This window comes from Haemorhous mexicanus, chromosome 10 (genome assembly GCF_027477595.1).
Source record: "Haemorhous mexicanus isolate bHaeMex1 chromosome 10, bHaeMex1.pri, whole genome shotgun sequence".
NCBI lineage: Eukaryota > Metazoa > Chordata > Aves > Passeriformes > Fringillidae > Haemorhous > Haemorhous mexicanus.
Genome location: NC_082350.1, coordinates 15,744,963 through 15,763,017, shown reverse-complemented (window position 1 = coordinate 15,763,017; position 18,055 = coordinate 15,744,963). Strand labels below are relative to the sequence as shown.

The 18,055-nt window shown below is 46.0% G+C and overlaps 1 protein-coding gene across 1 annotated transcript; it reads left to right on the top strand.

The window, feature by feature from the left end:
* The first annotated feature begins 3,365 nt into the window (after positions 1–3,365).
* CLDN16 (claudin 16) lies at positions 3,366–10,848 on the top strand. The gene is made up of 6 exons (XM_059855993.1): positions 3,366–3,392; positions 7,930–8,032; positions 8,275–8,439; positions 9,486–9,677; positions 9,999–10,145; positions 10,406–10,848. The coding sequence occupies exons 1-5, from the start codon at positions 3,366–3,368 to the stop codon at positions 10,136–10,138; spliced, it is 627 nt and encodes a 208-aa protein (XP_059711976.1). The 3' UTR covers positions 10,139–10,145; positions 10,406–10,848.
* Positions 10,849–18,055: the final 7,207 nt, after the last annotated feature.

The following is an 18,055-nucleotide window of genomic DNA, read 5'->3' as shown; positions in this document are numbered from 1 at the left end:
CTTTGCTTCAAGAAGATGCTGACTTGTTCTAAATAAAGAGTATTAAACATGTACCTTGCCATTTTCTACTAAATAAAGAATATTGTTATTTCTATTTATTTCTAGTAACTACAGCAGATCCTATGGCTGCGTTTGAAGACACAGACCTAAAGAAGGACCAGATATTGGATTGGTCTCTTCACCGGGTGAAAAGCCACAAACCATCTTCATGTGTTGCACACTCTGGAGCAGCCTTACAACCAGGGAAAACTGGAGGATCCTGACCTGCTCTGCTATCCAGGCCAGGATGCTCCAGAGCCCCAAGCTAGATGCAAATGGCTGGAGCCACTTCCTGCCCCCAGTGACTCATGGCCAGGGAAGCACTGGCATCCTGCTCCAGGAAGGGTCACTCACCTGCCCTGCCCTGCCGGGAAGGTGAACACGGGGAGGTGGAAGGATCTGGGACAGCAATACTTTGCTGGGCATGCGGAAAATAAACAAGACATCACCAGGACTACAATAGCAGCTGGGGGGAGATGGAGTGAAGCACAGGCAGCACTGGTGCCTCACATGCTGCCTCCACCCCTTGGTGGAGTTTACCTCTTGGTCTGACATCCATGGGCATTTCATGGACTGGGCTGGAAGAACAGAGTGTGATGTGCCCAGCACTAAAGCTTAGAAACACTCTCTGGCTATTATCATGGGAGATTTTCACTTTCTATCTCTGTCATGCTTGTATTGAGACACTTCCACCATGCACCAAATAAGAGAAAATGTCCCCTTTCTTTCCACTGGGCTTAATCCTCTCTAAAGTGGCTTGCATTTGGGTACAGGACAGAAGGAGAAAGCAATGGCTATAATACATTTCATATGGCTATAATAAATTTCCTGGTTAATCCTGGCTCTGTTGCTGTTAAACTCTGGTCTTGACACTGCTAAGGACTTAATGCTGATTGTGAGAAGGCTGTCTCAGATTTTTCAGGCCTGTTCTATCTCACCACATCCCTTTTTCTGAGTTGCAATTAATAACAACTGACCAGGATGCTTTTTTAAAATGGGTGCAGACAGAGGTTAATGAACTCAGAACAATACAAGTATAGGAAGATGTGTATTTTCAGTACCTGTCTCAGACAAATGTAATCTATATAGATTACACATATGTGTGTGTAGGGGGATACAGTATGGGTAAATGAAGGTGGTATAGAAGGTAATCTTACCCCCAATGAGTTGCAACTGGACCAATTACTAAAGATTAGAAGCAGGCCTGAGCTTAACAGGCCACACGTGTAGCCAATAAGAACAAGTGGTATAAAAGAGTGAATTGGTGGGATCTGGAGTTAGATAACTGCTGCAAGGACCAGGAACAGTCAGTGCTGAGAGGAGATGCCTGCCAGAAGCATCACGGAGGTATGAAGCTCTGGCGATATGAAATCCTTGCACTATAATGATGCTGGAACTCCTGCTATCTAAGACAACATGTGAGTAATCTGTATGTGATACATACATATATGTGCTAATGAAAGTCATGATCCTTTATGGGACCTGTGTGGCTGCTGCCATGTCCCCATGGGTCAGAACTGTTGAAAACACAAAGCTACCCTTGTCACAGCCATGAAGTGAAAATCATGAAGGTTTCTTTGATTTATCCAGACATTTGGATACAAGAAAAGTCAGTAGAAAGCATCATATCCGCATAATCACATCAAGACCTGTATCTGGGAAAGATGGAAGAAGAAAAGTTCCTCGCTTGTCAACTTCTACAAATGGAATTAGGAAACAGAAAGTAGAAAGCTGAAGCAGAAGAGCCTCCTACATACCCTGGCTTTATGACCTGGGACTTCTGTTCTCCACTTAAGCCTCCCAAAACATGGGCTGAGGACCTAATCCACAGGGTGACCTCTGAGGAGTGGAGTGAGCCTGGCATCGAGGGTAAAAGTTGTGATCTCTGTCATCAAAATCGCCTCATGAGGTTATGATTGGAATTATCCGAGTTATCTATTGTAAGAATAAACTTCTCATTGCTGCGGTATTTGAAGGGGAATCCCGGAGAAGCAGAAGCTTTGAGCAGTGCCATAAAGGTGCCGCTTGGCTCCATCTGGAGGTGACAGCTCAGACGACAGACACTGCTAGCTTGGGAAGCAAAGCTGAATGCAGAGCGGGAGGCTGCTCCTCTGCCCTGTGTTGAATATTTGCCCATTCAAGGCAGGTCTTCAGCCTGTTACTGCTTCTCTTCATATTCAAAAATAATGATCCCTGAGGATGTGATGTTTTGTGTGCTTTTCTACCTTTAGGGTGGGAGGAATTTCTAGTCCCACTCTCATTTGGTTTTCCTGAAAGATGCTCTGGAGCCCTGGTGGCTTTCTCAGCACTGCAGGAGAGGAGACATTGAGAAGCCTCTTACAGAGGCCCCAGCCTTCTGCCCCTGGCAGCCTGTGTGACCCCTGCTCACCTGCAGGGCCCGGCAGGAAAACAGAAGTTTGCAGTCAGAGTAAGCAAGCAGGGAAATTCCAACCAACTGAAATCCTCCAGACTGGCACTAGTCTGAAAGCTTCAAGATTTCCACATGGGAGTTGTGGAAATTGAGGCCTAGGGCATGAGAGGTATCTAGGTTTGACTTAAAATCAGAATATAGAGTTCTGTATCTAGGATGGGGGTGGGTGTTGGCTCTGAAGGCCCATGACTGCTGCCTTTTCCTTTTCCTCCCTGGTGACATTTCTGCATTGAACTAGGGCATCACTGCACCAGAGACCAATAGGGTAACAACCAAGAGGCCTGGGGTCTGCACCAAGACACTTAATTGCTCCCTGATAAAGCATAAATCATTGAACAGGAATAAGTGTGTGTGTGTGCATATGAGAGCTCCTCTCTGTGTGCCTCAGCAAGGCTCAGGGCTTCTGCCCTGCAGAACAAGTTTTGATTATTTTTTTTCTAATCTCTGTTTTGACAAAACCTGCCATGATACCTGCCTCCCCTGGCAGCCCAGGGCTGCAGTTACCTGCATGTCCCTTCTGCACAGCCCCATTTCTCTTCAGTCAGGCATGACAGGAGCTGTGGCGGGGCAGGGCGGATTGGCTGCAGCAGCTCCCGTGGGCACTCTCACCCCCCTCCTGACCCCTGGCAGTGAGCACTGCTCCTGCAGCCATCACTACCAGATGGCACCTGCACAAGAGAGGAGGTCCTGGTCTTCATGGTCACTGCTGGGCATCTGGCACACTGACACTCTGTCTCTATCCTGGCTTTGGGAACAAGGCTGGGCGCTGTTGCTCACACTCCCCTGGATGTGCTGAGCACCTGCTGACATGAAGTTTTTCCTCCAGTATGTGGGCTTCTTTTGTGCTTTTTTCTCTGCTGGGTTTTTGATAATATCTACCTGGACAGACTGCTGGATGGTGAATGCTGATGACTCCCTGGAGGTAAGACTGGGGTGAGGAGAGATCATCAAAACCAATGTGTGCTAGAGAGAGTTTGTTCCTGGTATCATTGCTCCATTCCACTCTCATGTTCTTTCTCCCTGTTGTTCTGGATGAAAGTGGATGAGAATGGAAATAATTACTGTGGCAAGAGCAGGAGAAGAGTGGCATTTTGTGAAATTCTCTTTGCCAGACTTTTTTATCTAGACTGTGCTCTTACTTAGTAAGTTCATGAAAGATCTACAGGCTCAGTTTTAAATGTGCGTGAACTTGAGAAGAGTTAGCCTGTGCCTCCAGCCTGCATGGATATTTTGAAGACGTTTCTAATTCTGTAGTTCAGACTTGGTAGAGACATCCAGTATGTACAACTGTGCTCTTCAAGTCATTTTCTGACCAGCCATTGAGCTACAGGGCTACCAGAAATTTAAGAGGAACATGGGGATTCAAGATCTCCTGGAACTCATGTGAACTGTAGCACTCTCATATTAGAGAAAGCTATTGGCAAAAGGTAATTGCAATCAAGGGCGCAGATTGCTGCTTACAGGCAAGGTGTGCCCCAAAGACTCCAGGCCCAAAATCATCACTCACTGTTTCTCCAGCACTTAATACTGCAAATTTGTAATTTTCTTCCCAGCACAGCCATTCATTTCTGTACATTTAAGCTGCAGGTCCACAGTGTAGGAATCTGCTCCCTGGCAAATTGGATCATTTAGGCAGTGAAGGTGAAACACCTTCCAGGACAGAAAGTTTGGCTGAATGTATCAGGAGGAGACTTTCTATCTGCTATCCAGCATATGAAACCATGTGCTCCTCTGCACTCAGTGGTTGCAATGCAGCATTTAGCTGTAGCACGTGAAGGGGTTAATTATCCAAGGAAAGAAGGGTAAAACTAATTACAATAAAGACTTTTTTTCTCTATGCCACAAGAAATCCTGACACTCTGACTGTCAGAAACCCTGAAAGGTGGATGTAAGTTCCGAAACTATGATCCAATGCGGTGCAGCTTCTGGTGGTCAGCACATCTGCTCAGTGAGCCTCTTTTCAGGACAAATAGAGTGCACCCAGTGATGCTGGATGGGACGTGACTGTTCATTTGGGAGATATTTCAGATTCTTTTCAGCAAGTACTCAGATGAAAGTATCAGTATACTCAGAAAAGCCAAGGGAGTCCAGTTGTAGGGAAAACCAGATGAGAGAAGACCAGCTCCTGAGCAGAGTGAGTCCAGTAAAGAGCTGGTCCATTACTCTGAGGCTGTGTAACCTTGTCTTCCTGGCGCAAAGGCACCTGCGATGGGCTGTACGAAGTGCTCCATTAACACCCAGTTTGGTCATTAGCAACCACTATTCTCACATTCCGGCTCTGAGTGTGAATACTAAATAATGGAGCAAAACGCCCCCAGCCTTAATACCTGACCACTGATCTTAATGACCCTAATGACTCACTGCCTCTCTAAACAGGGGAATGTCCATGGCCAGAATGGCTAGAGTCCGCAGTGACTCCTGTTTTCAGCTGGAAAAAGGGTAAGTTGGGCAACTTTGGTTCCACGAGAAAGGAGCTCCATCCTTCGGCAGCTGCTGGATCTTGGCTGGTTGCTTGGCTTTGACCCTGGCCCCCCACAGCTGGGGAGGATGAAGCCCTCCCTGTGGTCCCACTGGAGAGGAGCATCCCAGGAAGAAGAGACCGGGGAGCAGCCACCTCCAGAGAGGCTGCCGGGGCCCTGACTCAGCTTTCACAGCCCCTCACCTCCCTTGAGAAACAACAGGTTACAGAGAGTTATTTAAGTTAGTGATTCCCTGTGAAGCATCAGGACAGGGCTGGGTCAATTTTTGAGGTGGTTTATACTGGAAAAAGGCCATAATCTTCTTCTCAACGAGTGCTGTATTATGCAGACAGTCCCTCCCTGTTGCAGGTGGATTATAAATATCACCACTACTGTTAAATGCTGCCTGTTTTACTCTCAAGCTGAGCTTGTAATCATTGTCTGCTGGCACCTTCTCAGAATGCGGTAAAACACTGTGACTAACAGCACTTACGTGCTTGTCTTCTCCGCTTTCCCCAGAAGGAGAAGTGTGTGCTTGTTCTGTAATTTTCCTTTTTTTCTGCGTGAGAATTATTTTAATATAAATTATACATTATGAATAGGATATAATTACATGTATTACAGTCATTATGCAGTTCATGTTTTACATGCATACTTGTGTTAGGGAAAGCAGGTCGTGGCAATGTGTTTTGTAATCCGAGTGCGGGATGAGGAGCCTGGCTGTGATGTTTGGCTGCTCTGGGAGTCCTCAGCTGGAGCACATCTGCTGTAGGGGGAGAGAGGTGATGGGGAATTAGTGCTACCAACATGGTGCAGGAGTCCAGCCATGGGATGGGGAAATCCATGTCCCCACATGATGGCCCATGCCCTGACCCCTGTCCCCTTTACAGCAGAGTTCCCGTGTGCCTGAAGGTCTGTGCTGTGAGCACAAGGGAAGATGCTCAAGGGTGGCTTGACAACCAGAAGGATCAACAGTACACAAAGTAGAGGGAAGCAAGTGTTGGCCCTTGGCAGCAGAAACCAGAATAGCTCAGCAGCAGCTCAGGGCAGCAGCTGAGGGCAGCCACAGGTCCCCAATGGCTGTCCACAGTGACACCTGTTCCTATCCCTCCTGCACCAGGCAATAGGACAATTGTCCCTGGCTGCACACTGGCTGTGTGGAGATGGGCTGGCTCCTGCTTTGCTCATGCTGGCTGTAGCAGTAGTGACAACTGGAACATCCCAAGAAACGAAAAACATTAAATAAGTTTTTGTTAGTCTGGGAAGGGGGTTATTTCACAAGCTAGACCATAACTGTTGTGCTTAAGACCTCTGTTTTGCTTGGAGGGTGACAAAGCCTGGAATCCTGTTAGTCTCCTTATAAATAATTTAGATCTAGATGCTGCTTGTAACATTTAAAAAACAGTAATAATATCAGCAAGTGAGGAAGTAAGTGACATGATTAGCTGAATGCAGAGTAGTATAAATAAGCCTATGGTGGTTTGGGAGGAAAGAGAAATTATATAAACACAAGTGGAACAAAATGTAATTTAATAAAAATATGCTAATTTCAAGCACAGCCTGAGCAGTGGTGAGTTAAGACAGAAGAGGACCTGCAACTGCATTAAGAGGGCCATGGTAAAAATATATTGAATGTAAACATGGCAAATTGTTTTATGCAACCCTGTTCTTCTGAAAAGCACAGAATAAATGAAATTAGTTTTTTCCATCACTGCTTCTCATTTTTCATCGTATTTTTCATTAAATATGCCCTAAAATTCTCAGAAACATTGAGCACTTCTCATCTTCATGAAACAAAACATGTAGATTATTTTCATTCAAATATAAATAGCATCTCTTCTGCCAGTCTGAAGTAGCGAGTCATTTTTCCTCCCCTTTGATCTAGACAGCAGTATCACAGAGGAGGTGCACAGCTTGGCTCAGACATTGTGTTGTGGAGAAAATATTACAGTTGACTACAGACCTCAGTACATCCTGAATAAGATTTTATTATGTGTCCGAGATATGTTATTATCTGCTTTGTGATTAACACAGTGCAAGAAAAATGAATTTATTGCATCATCCAAGCAAGCCTGGTCCCCTTCCCCTGCGTGAAACTCATTTGCTGGAAGAGTTTCTCTTTCCATTAACTGCAGCGGGTGTCGCTGGCAGAAGTGGGCAGGCTGGAGTCCAAAGCTGCACCGACATTAACTCTGCTCCTCGTATGAGCAATTCCAGGAATATTTTAAAGGTGCTTGTTGCCATATTTGCATTGGTAATGGAAATGCCTCCCATATTAAAGTGATTTACGGAAGGCTGGGCTGGGAATGGTATCTACAGCTCGAGGACAGCGGAGACAATTAACCACGATGCTGCTGCCTCGCCTGCCCCAGTCGGGATGTCTCAGTGATGACTGTGGCTTGGGCACGCGTGGTCCCATGGGCTGGGATCAGCACCAGCTGCCTCTGGTTTTCCAGCGAGTGTTTACAGCTGAGTCATCTGGGGGCAGCCCTCCCCGGGTGTCTGCAGAGGAGCTCACATCCAGACTCCTCTGCACTCCTCTCCCACTCTCTTAGCAGCTCCTTAGCCATCAGGAGGATGATGTAAGGAAGGGGAGCACAGGCGGCAAAATCTCAGGGTGTCTGGTCCATGGCCCTGCCCAGCTCAGCCTAGACAAGAGTTTGGCAATGAGTGAGCAAACCTGCTCTTAGATCTTTCTGGTCAGCCACCCCCCAGCTCCTCCCAGAAATTTCCTTAAAAATTTTTATCCTGACTAGTAGGCAAAGGTTTTTTTCCTCATGTCTAGTCTGATTTTTTTTTGCTCTAATGTAAAAACATTAGTAGGAACATAGAAAACATTGTCCTTTTCCTCCATAGTTCTGCTTTTTCTCTTCAAGCTAAATGCTCTGGTTTACTATCATTGCAACTGGACCAGGATTTCTGTTGAAAGGGCTAAGACAACCACCTGCTGCATTGGTGGATATTTTAACCTATGGTCTTTTTTGTCCTCTCTATCCACAGGTGAGTACAAAATGCCGTGGTCTGTGGTGGGAATGTGTCACAAACGTTTTTGATGGGATCCAAACTTGTGATGAGTACGACTCCATCTACGCCGAGCATTCTGGTATGTAAGAGTCAGAGATGTTTCTGCAAGTGCTGGGGACACTTGAGTGTAGACTAAGAGTATCTGTTCTACTCAGTGACAGATAATTAGAGGCACATTTCTTTTCTCAGTCAGGTATTACTCCCAGGGGAAGCTGAAAAAAGCTGAACACCAGAAAAAAAATGTTCCTGTGGGATCTGACCCCATTACCTGCCCACATTTCCATTCCTTGTGCAATGGAATGATCTGCTTTTGTCCTTCAGTGAAACTGGTGCTGACTCGAGCCATGATGATAACAGCAGACCTCCTGTCAGGATTTGGATTTCTCTTCCTGGTCCTGGGACTGGATTGTGTGAAATTCCTTCCTGATGAGCCGCTCGTCAAGCTGCGCATCTGCCTGGTGGCTGGGGTTATGTTGCTCCTTGCAGGTATTTCCCTGCTGTGTTCTCATTCTGTAGGACACCCTTTAGCAAAGTGGAGAAGCATTAAAAGCCTTCTTTTATTTTGGCTGGTGATTTTCTGTTGGGGGAAATTTGATTAAATAAATAAATTATTTGATTTATTTATGTAATGCAGCTTCTTCTCTTCACCACCTGCCTCAAACAGCATGTAGTTGAGTTTATCTGCTTTCAGTTCATGTTTTGACCCAGGTGAGTTGGCTTTGAGTTGACTGACTTCCACTTATGGCTGTTTCACTGTGGAGCTGTTGAGGTTGTTGATGCAGCAAAGACACCTTGCTGTAGGTCTCTAGACCAATTGCTGAAAGACTAGAAAGTCCTGGCATCCTGGTTTGGTTCCTGGCTCTGCCACAGATTGTGTGACCTTGGACAAGTCACTCAGCCCAAAATCTCTGCAGCTGATCTCCAATAAAAGGATAATAACATGTCTGTCCCTTCTAGGTGATAAATATCTAACTGGCTGAAGTGCTTTGCTGTTACAGCCAGTAACAGTGGGAGAATTTTGAACACAAAAATAAATAGCCAACTAGGTACCAAATAATATAATTTGACTTTATGCCAATATCAAGAAGCTACCTCTTCTTCAGTCTAAGCAGATTTAATGACTCACCCCAGCCACTGGGAGCACAGGTAAAACACATTGAGAGGCTCTTTTAAGCATCTTCCAATTCACTTCTCAAAGTTTGTCTGAAAAGCATCATCAGAGTTCTGAAAATCAAAACAGATCAGAAAATTGAATTCTGGAGACAACTTTACAAGCAGCTGAGAGGGAAGGAACTTCCTGCCTTTTGCTGCAGAAACCTGAGTGCTGCCAGTCTGCTGGAAGTGTGTCTGAGTGCCAAGCCAAGAGGTGCAGCCTCTGCCTGGCAGCACAGGATATCAGCAGGAGAGCCAGGGTGAAGAGTACAGACAGGGGCCAAAACCTGCCATCCCAGGAAAGTCTTCCCACCCTGCAGCTATAGCTTTAGATCTGATCCCCCATGGTTCTGAGCGTGGCTCCTCTCTCTGCCCTGCAGGTCTCCCTGGCATCACGGGCTCTGTGTGGTACGCCGTGGATGTCTACGTGGAGCGCTCCTCTCTGCTCTTCCACAACATCTTCCTGGGCATCCAGTACAAGTTTGGTTGGTCCTGCTGGCTTGGCATGGCGGGGTCACTTGGCTGCTTCTTGTCCGGGTCCCTGCTCACCTGGTGCATGTATCTCTTCAGAGGTGAGGAAGCATGGCTGAGGCACAGCTCAGGGACAGAGCCATTGCTCAGGGCGTTACAGGTGCGCAGGGTGGGGAAAGTCCTTTGGCATGGTTGCTTATCTCCAGGGGTGATCTTTTCACCTGTAAAATGGGAATAGTCTTAGTCAGCTCTAGAAAGCACATCAAGGTCTTTATGTGGGAGCTGAAGCGTAAGGATGACATAAAGTATGTTGTTATTATGTCACGTCTTGGAGTGCTGCTTTCCCTGAATAACAACACTTTGCAGCTGCAAGTCACCAAGCACTCATTAGCAGTTCCTGTTTCTCTCCCTGTGCCTCACAGAGAGCAGTTCTGGAAGATTCCATTCTGCCTACTCCTTGAGGAAAGGCTATTCCTCAGCTGCGACTGTCGTAACCAATGTGCATTTGCCATCCTCACAAACAGCCACCTCCAAAATGTATGCAGTGGACACAAGGGTGTGAGGAGGAGGTAAGTGCTCCAGAAAGAGTTCTGCTTTAATTTGTAGTGGATTGCACAGAAATTCAAGCTCTTGTGGTTGTGATACAGACGCAGTTGAATTTCAAGGGTCTACTGTATGCTACAATGTTTGCATTACGAGAGCTTCAAAATACTTTTCCTTCAAGAAAGTAAGCTCTGAGAAGATCCTGCTTTCTGGAATCCTCTTGATTTGAGTGCTGAGACCACTTGTATAAGCACAGACTGAAATAACCAACACAAACTTTTTTCAGCATTAATTTCTACACTATTGGTGGAAGTGAGATAAATCAGCCATTCCTGAATCAGACTGCAGTGTTCTGCATGAAGACCCCCAAACTGCAAGATGGATCTGTTCCATGTCTGGCAATGTGTCAACAGAGTGTACAAAGGAGAAAATCCTGCCAAAGGGAGGGACTGACTGCCTGACCAACATCTGGACCCTGTGCCCTCAGCAGGGGGGTCTGCCCCTCTCACAGGCACCTGGGGAGCTTTTTAAGAGATAAGAGCTGTGTTAAATATCTGACCCTCTCTTTGGTCCATGAGTCTGCACTGAGAAATGATTGTAAATGCAGGTGCATTCTTGCCTGAAAAATACAGTCCTTCTCAGTCAGTGTTAAAAGGTGCAGTACTAAACTCGGTGAAATCTGGAAATTGCCAGCTTCATTCTGCTTAATAAAAACATTGCTTGGGCAAAGTGAGTGAAGATCCAAAATCTGAACTTGTGCATTACAATATGTCTACATTAACTAGAAGCTAGGATAAATGATAATTGCCCCTTTCCATCAAAAGGTATTTAAACCTAGTTCAGGACTGCTGTCCCTGGCTGCAATCCAGGCTGCCATAGGCTGGATGAGGTTAGGGCATCAGCCAGGTCTTTGCTAGGGTGGGGGAGGAAAATGCCTGTATGGCTTAGCATGTTCCCTAAGGATGGATGTGAACAGTTTTTTCATGCCTTTAGTAGAGAGAGAAGCTGAGACAGAGTTTTCTTAGGGTTGGTAGGAACTGTCCAAATCCAGTCCTTTCTGACCATGGGCACCACACCATATCATGGCCATTGAGGGTTGAGAAAAGTCTCCCAGCACAGAGATTTATCTGCTTAGCGGCAGTGGAGAAACAAAGCTGGAGTGTCAGCTGGGTATGCACAGCTGTGGGTGCTGAAGCACTACCAGAGGGAGGCTTCCTCCATGGACTGCTTGATGGGGAGGCTGGATTTCCTTCTCCCAGACAGCACGGAGTGAAACTTTAAGTAGTGTGGGCCAGAGGGAGATGGGCTGGCTGAGGCTGGAGCGAGCTGCATCTCAAGCAGCATTTGTGATAACTCCTATGATGGAAAATGAAGGGCTAAGTCCTCTGATGGGTTCCCCTGGAAGCAACACCTTGTGCTGCTGCACAGAACTGACCAGCAAGGCCAAAACATAACCCAAGCCCTGGTTCCAAGTTGAGAAGCACCCAGGGCCTGAAACAGACAGGACAACAGCAGGTCCATATGGCTCTGCTGCAGGCCCAGGCACCTCCACAGGGCTCAGAGCACAGCACAACCATCTCAGCAAGAGCCCTGGTGGCAGCTCTGCTGCCCAGGCAAGGGAGGCTCGTGCCTGCAGAGTTTGTGCTGTTGGGCTGGCAGACGTTTATGCCAGCCAAACTGGGAGCAGGTTACTGCCAACAGATGAGCTGTATCAAACAGATGTAAACACAGTAGGAGGGGTGATGGAGGCTTTTTTACAAGGTCCTGAGAGACAACGAGTACAAGAGTTATGAGCGATATGGTGAATTCACAGATTGTACCAAGAATGCACAAAGAGATCTGGAGGTGACAGGAATTTTTGTCTGTTATTGCAGGAAACTGCATTCAGAGCTTGGTGGTTGTTTTTTTTTTTTTTAACTTTTTTACAGCCCCATCAGAAATGTGTTTTTTGTGGGTCTTTGGAGCAGGAGAGCTGATACTGCTGATACTCTCTGCCAGGGCAGGAAAACTCTGGGAACATTTTTGAGTCTGCTTCCTGGGCTGTGTCCTTGCTGCTCTGCTCCTTCAGAGACACAGTGGGCAGGAGATGGAGGGTGATCACACCCCAGAGGCAGAGCTGTGTTCAGTGACTGCTCCACTGCCCACATCCCTGCTCCTGCCCAGAGAGGCAAATGCTCGCTCAGCCTCCCTGAGGGAGGAGAGATGCTGCAGGCAGTCTCAGCCTGGCTCATCCAGCTCAGAGATGTTCCTGGGGAAGAGGTACCCAGCAATGACATCATCAACTCTGAATCAAAAACTCCCCAGCCTATGCAGCCAGCACATTATCCCTCCCCACAAACACTCAGAGATGCCTGCCAGCCTCTTGCTGCTGTTTTTTGTAGCTTTTCCTAAGCACAAAAGTTATTTCTTGCTGTGAAGATTTATTTCTTGTTTAGCAGAGAAAAATGCAGGTGTAATTACAAATCTCAGATCACTTATTTCTCCTGTTCAGTGATTGAGGAGATTTCTTGGCCTTTATCTTAGATGGTCTTCAGTTTGTTTCAAGGTGGTGGGAGCTGTTTTGTGACTTGCAATGCATGGGTCACACCAAGCAGTGGCTCAGTGGGCACTGCATGTCTATGCCCTGAACAGGGGTGAATATTAAGGATTAGTTTCTTTGGTCCCTCCAGCCCTGTGTTCCTCCTTGGGGTACACAAATAGAGCACAAATACTACCTTAACTCATCCTCCTCAAATACACTTCACATGCAAAGAATTCATGTACAAATATTCTTTGTATAACAGGAATTTTGCATCAACACTTGTGAGCCTCTCTTCAGTACGTGTATCGAGTAAGAGTGAATTCCTTAATCATACTTCTATTGTAGCCAAACTCCATGGTAGGCTTTGAGGACCTATCTCCTGCACAAGAGGACCAGGAAAAGGTCACAGCAACTCTTAGTTTTGCTAGGTTAATGTTTTGTAACAAGTCCAGTACTGCATTGCTTCATTATTCAAATTCTGCTGACAGCCTAGCTGATGTTTTGATCAGCTGTTAATATTTAATTGTTAATCCCTGTTTGATTTAATACTGACACCGGTTTCATGACTGCAGGATTCACTCCTCATTAGCTCATTATCAGGTCACAATGCAGATCTATTCTAGTTTAATTATATATTCATTAGTAAGAAACCTCCCAGAAAGTAAACAGGACTTATTTATTCTTTCAAAATCACAACCAGTCCCTAAGGCTAAAGATGTATCAGGTGAGCTCAGTTATTAAGGTATTTCCTTAATACCTTCCTGCATTCCATTCAGCAGCAGCTCACTAGGAATGACAATAGACTGATTTTCCTCTCCTGATGGCCATTGATGGCTTACCAAAGCTTTTTGCTCAATTGCAATTTCCAGCTGAGCTGAGGCCCAACATTTAATCCATCAGTTCCAACAGATTTTTAGGTTTCTCCATATTTTCACTAGCTTACAAAGTTAAAAAAGCTTACACATTTTTCTGTGTTTGGGTACCTCTGTCTTCATTTCCCAGGGCACAGGGAGAGTCAGGGATTTAGCTGAGAGCTGGAGTAGCACCTTGCCTGCCTGTGTGCCTGCCTCAGGGTGCTTCCTTGAACTGGGGCTCCCTGCTGTCCTCTCCCTGACATCTCCGTGCACTCTGCCAGGGCTGGTTGCAGGTTATGGAAAACAGTAAAATGTTTAGGTAAGACCTTTGCTAAATTGATTCCATGCCTTACAGATAACTATTGATTTCCCATTTTGATACAAGCAAGTGAGGGAGATTAAAAAATGACACCTGCAATGGCTGTCCTTTTCTGCCTGCAGCATCTCACCCTCTCCCTGCCTGGATCAGCCTTGCTCATGAGGGCTTTTAACATCTCCAGCTGTAATTAGTGCTCACTCTTACTGTGACCTTGTGAACTAGGCAATCTCCTACTGCAGCTGCATCAGTGTTTCCCGGGATATGGATTTCCTGCCTTTTCACAGACATTGCCATGCGATTTTGGTGTGAATTCAGTGGATCTGAACAATTATTTCCAGGAGACAGGAGCAGCAGTGCAGAACTGTGTTTTCCTTACATGCTGCAACATCAGTGGGATACAATAAACACAATTGCCTTTGAATGTTGTGTCTCCCTAACCTGCATCCAGGTTTTGCACAGGAGCTGTTCTGCCAAGTGACCTGCTTTGACTCTTGTGGAGGGAATCACTGCTCTCCTGCAAGGACACACAAAAGGCAGCAGCACAAGTAGGATCAGCCCTTGGGCATTCGGGGATTGGTTTTAGAGGCTGCCTAGACCTTTGCTGGTAGCTACAAAGCTCAGACCCCAGTGCACACCTGCAGCAATTCATCTTCAGCAGCTGAAGACTTTGTCTCAGCTTAGGCACATCTACTGAGAGTCATTTCCTAAACTTTCCAGGAGAGACAAGTAAAATTCCAACAAGAACACAAAGTTTTCTGTCTCAGCTGGGGCTGGACTCCCACTGTTTGCTCTTCTGCATCTGTTAAATATTGTGGGCAAGTGATTAATGACTGAAATGCTCTGTCCAACCGCTGTTAAGGCAGCGAGAACTATTTTCTCCCTGTAGCTGCGGGGTTCCTGCCTTTGAGCAAGGAGGAAAAGAGCCAGAATTGTGCCATCTAGTGACCCAAAGAGAGCGGGCATCTGTACCCATCCCTGTCCTCACCCTTCCTGTGCAGCAATTTTAGCCCATAATGCAGAATTTTGGATGACAATTAGAAAAAAAATAAAATTAATGAGCATGTAAATTATTTTCCCATATTTCATGTCCAACCGTCCTGGCATTCCAAACTGATGCCCTGTTATGGCTCAGCTATCTTTGGTTTTGCTCTATTTTGACTGAGACCCACTTTATGACTTTATTATTCAGCTCTTAATCTGCAGATGTGAAAGTCCAGCCGTGTGCCTCACCATGTTCCCTCTGTCTTTTGCTTGGTCACCAAACAATTGGCTCCTCTGCACCACTCCCATTTCCCCCCACGAGTCTTGCTGGTGACAAGTTCCCCCAGAAACACATCTGCCTTCTAGTGTTTTCTGCTTTTTTCTAGAGCTGTTTGCCATTTCGTCTCAAAGTCAGCAGGCAGTGTAAACCAGAGGATGAGTGGCAGCCAGAGAGCCACAGCAGGACAAGTGCTTTTCCAAGGTGAACCCTATTCCTAAGGTGATGAATTGTAAGGAAATGGTTCTCCTCTGTTTGCAGTTCTGGAAGCATCAGCCAAACTGCTTTAACTGCCCTCATTAAAAGCTGAGCACTTGTAAAAATATCAATTACCCAGCAAAATCTCTGCTTGTGTTAGAATGGGAACACAGGTCTGGAGAAACCTTGTCTGCTCTGCTGGAGAACCCAGGAGTGAGGTGGCAAGCTGGGACAAGCAGCTTTCATGGGGAATAATAGGTTGGTGGGGCCACCCAAAATGCTTTTGTAGAAGAAAGAAACCCATCCTCTTCTCCATTCCAGTGATCAGGAGGCCAAGGACCAGGGCCCTGTGCCCCTTCCCATGGGACTTTCCTTCCTTACCCCAAGCCAGCAGCAATATTAGTTTATGTCCTCCCCACAGCAGCTCTATGTGAGCTCTTTTTTGCAGATACCTCCTGGCTTTCAGCAGTGTTTGGAAGCTCCTGTGGCTCCTGTGGTGTTCCACAGGTACCACAGCACACAGATTCTCCCACGCTGGTGATTCCAGATGGAGCCTGATTTTGGGACAGCCACGGGCTTACTTTACTGTGAGCCACTTGTTGCAATTCTGATGGAAAAATTTGATTCCTTTTATGCATAATTAAAGTGCCTCCAACATGAAACTGAACACACTTGAATGCACACAAGCAGCAGGGGAACAAACCCCTTCCCTCGAGTGTTTTGTATGCTGAAAGTCTTGCTTGCCCTCTGTTGGGTGGCTGGGGAAGGATTTACCACCTCGGGAATCACTGGTCCTGGAGAAAGAGGGATGCAGAGGGATTGGAGGCATTGAAACCTGAGCAGTCCTTGCTTGTTAGCCTCTCCAGCCATCTGATTAGAAGGTGACATTCAGTGAAATTAAAGGCAGCAATTTATTTAGAGCCAAGCCATTAATAAGCAGGAGGCAGTAATGTTTTATGCAGCACATAATGCAGACAACCTGTGGAGTTCTCTGCCATGAAGGGGTCACTGAAGCTAACAGTGTGTAGGTGGGAATCAAGTGACAGCTGATTTAATGCCCACTAACAGGCTATGCAAGCAGCAGTGACAAACATAATCAAATCTCATGCTTCAGGGCATAAATTGAAGGGGTTGAGTGGTGGAAGCAGTTATGTACATGAAAGATCTGATCCTGAGAGGTGCTGATTACCTGCAATTCTTACTAAGTTCAGCCAGCAAAAGGACACTCAGAAGTTGCTCGATTTCTCCCCTGGCTGAGTCTGTACTTGCTAATTTTCCTTATTAATAAACCCAATAATATTTTAGCCTGCTGGCACAAACATTCATTTGGCTACAAGTGACATTTATTTCCTTTCACACAAGTGTCAAACATTAAAGCTGCTTCCAAAAAAAGATTTTAGGGAGATAATTTGCAGTGGTTTTGACAAATAATTTTTTCTCAAAATTAATTGCAATTCTTTATCTAACAAATGTGCTTACATAGAATCATTATAATGAGAATATGATAACCTTTAGTGCATTTATCTTCCCAGTTTCCTTCCTGAGCACGGGAACTGGTGCTAACCTCACTCTACAGGTGGGGAGGTGCTCCATGAGGCAGGCTGTGGGCTCCCATTGATCTTTTGGGATTCTAATCCCAGATGGACCCAGCTGCCCAAATTGGGCCCATGGTCCATGGGAGTACAGAGTACGGGACCACAGCTGACATTACCTTCTGCAGCAGGAGAGGTCTGACTGCACCCCCAGCCCTTGCCACTGAGAGAGCAGAGGCAGAGAGGTCAGGCAGGCTGAATTCAGCCTTCAGTGACCTGCCCAGCCCATGACAAACAAAGGGGAATCTTTGCTTTCACCTGGAATTCAGCTAAGGGGAAAATTCAGCGTCTTTCTTCAATAATTTGAGAGCTAGTTAGGCTAATGCCTCCAAGGAAAGACTTTGGTTGAGATGATCCTGCTTGGGCACAAGGCAGTCTGGATGGCTTCTTAAAGTATTTTTCCATCCTGTCTGCAGTGATCACCTCAAAGAAAATGGCATTCTTTATCCTAATAGATTTCTGTTGCTAAGTACTAAGTACCTAAGCCCCTAATTCATAACTGTGGGGAACTTCCACATGGGTCTTGGGCCAGTCAAAGCCTTCTGGTCTGCAATGCTAGGGCAAGAATAGCTGAGGACAGTCATCATGAAATTAAGAACAGCTCAAATGAGCAAACTCACTTTTTTTTAAGGTTCTGTAACCAGCTCCTGCCACTGCTACTCCTACATAAACCCTGTCTCTTGTTTTCTCTTCCCTGGCCATAAATTTGCTGCCTTTTGCACTAGACAAATCTGATATGCTGTGCTAAATATTTTAAATGTGGCAAATGATCCTTCATCACAGAGTGGCATGATTGCATTGCAATGTATTAGAACAACATGACTTTGCCAGAGGGTGTTTCCTGGCACAGTGCCGAGTGAAGGAGGCAGCCCAAGCTTGAGAAGTAACTACCAAGTCATTTTTCAACATTTAGTCCTAAAATACATGGGGTTGCACCATCTCAAGCAGCCTTAGAGAGATAAAACTAAAGGCTGAGCCAGAAACCCCAAATGCAGACAGGCCTTTGAGGAATCTTCTTAAAATCCAGAGATATCAAAATGTCAAGCTGAACTCCTGTGACAGATTCAACACATACTTTTGGCATTTATTCTGTTGCATTTAGTCTCGTCTTTCAGGTTCATATGAAATTTGTGCTGCTTTTCAGTCTCAGCCGACCTGTGGAAAACGCTGATTTGATCTCGCACTCCTTTGGCG

Excerpts from the sequence above, each read along its gene's own strand:
- CLDN16 (XM_059855993.1), top strand. The coding sequence starts at position 3,366 with ATGGTGAATGCTGATGACTCCCTGGAG. Across the intron at positions 8,440-9,485 it reads GGTTATGTTGCTCCTTGCAG|GTCTCCCTGGCATCACGGGC; the intron begins GTATTTCCCTGC and ends TCTGCCCTGCAG. Across the intron at positions 9,678-9,998 it reads GTGCATGTATCTCTTCAGAG|AGAGCAGTTCTGGAAGATTC; the intron begins GTGAGGAAGCAT and ends TGTGCCTCACAG.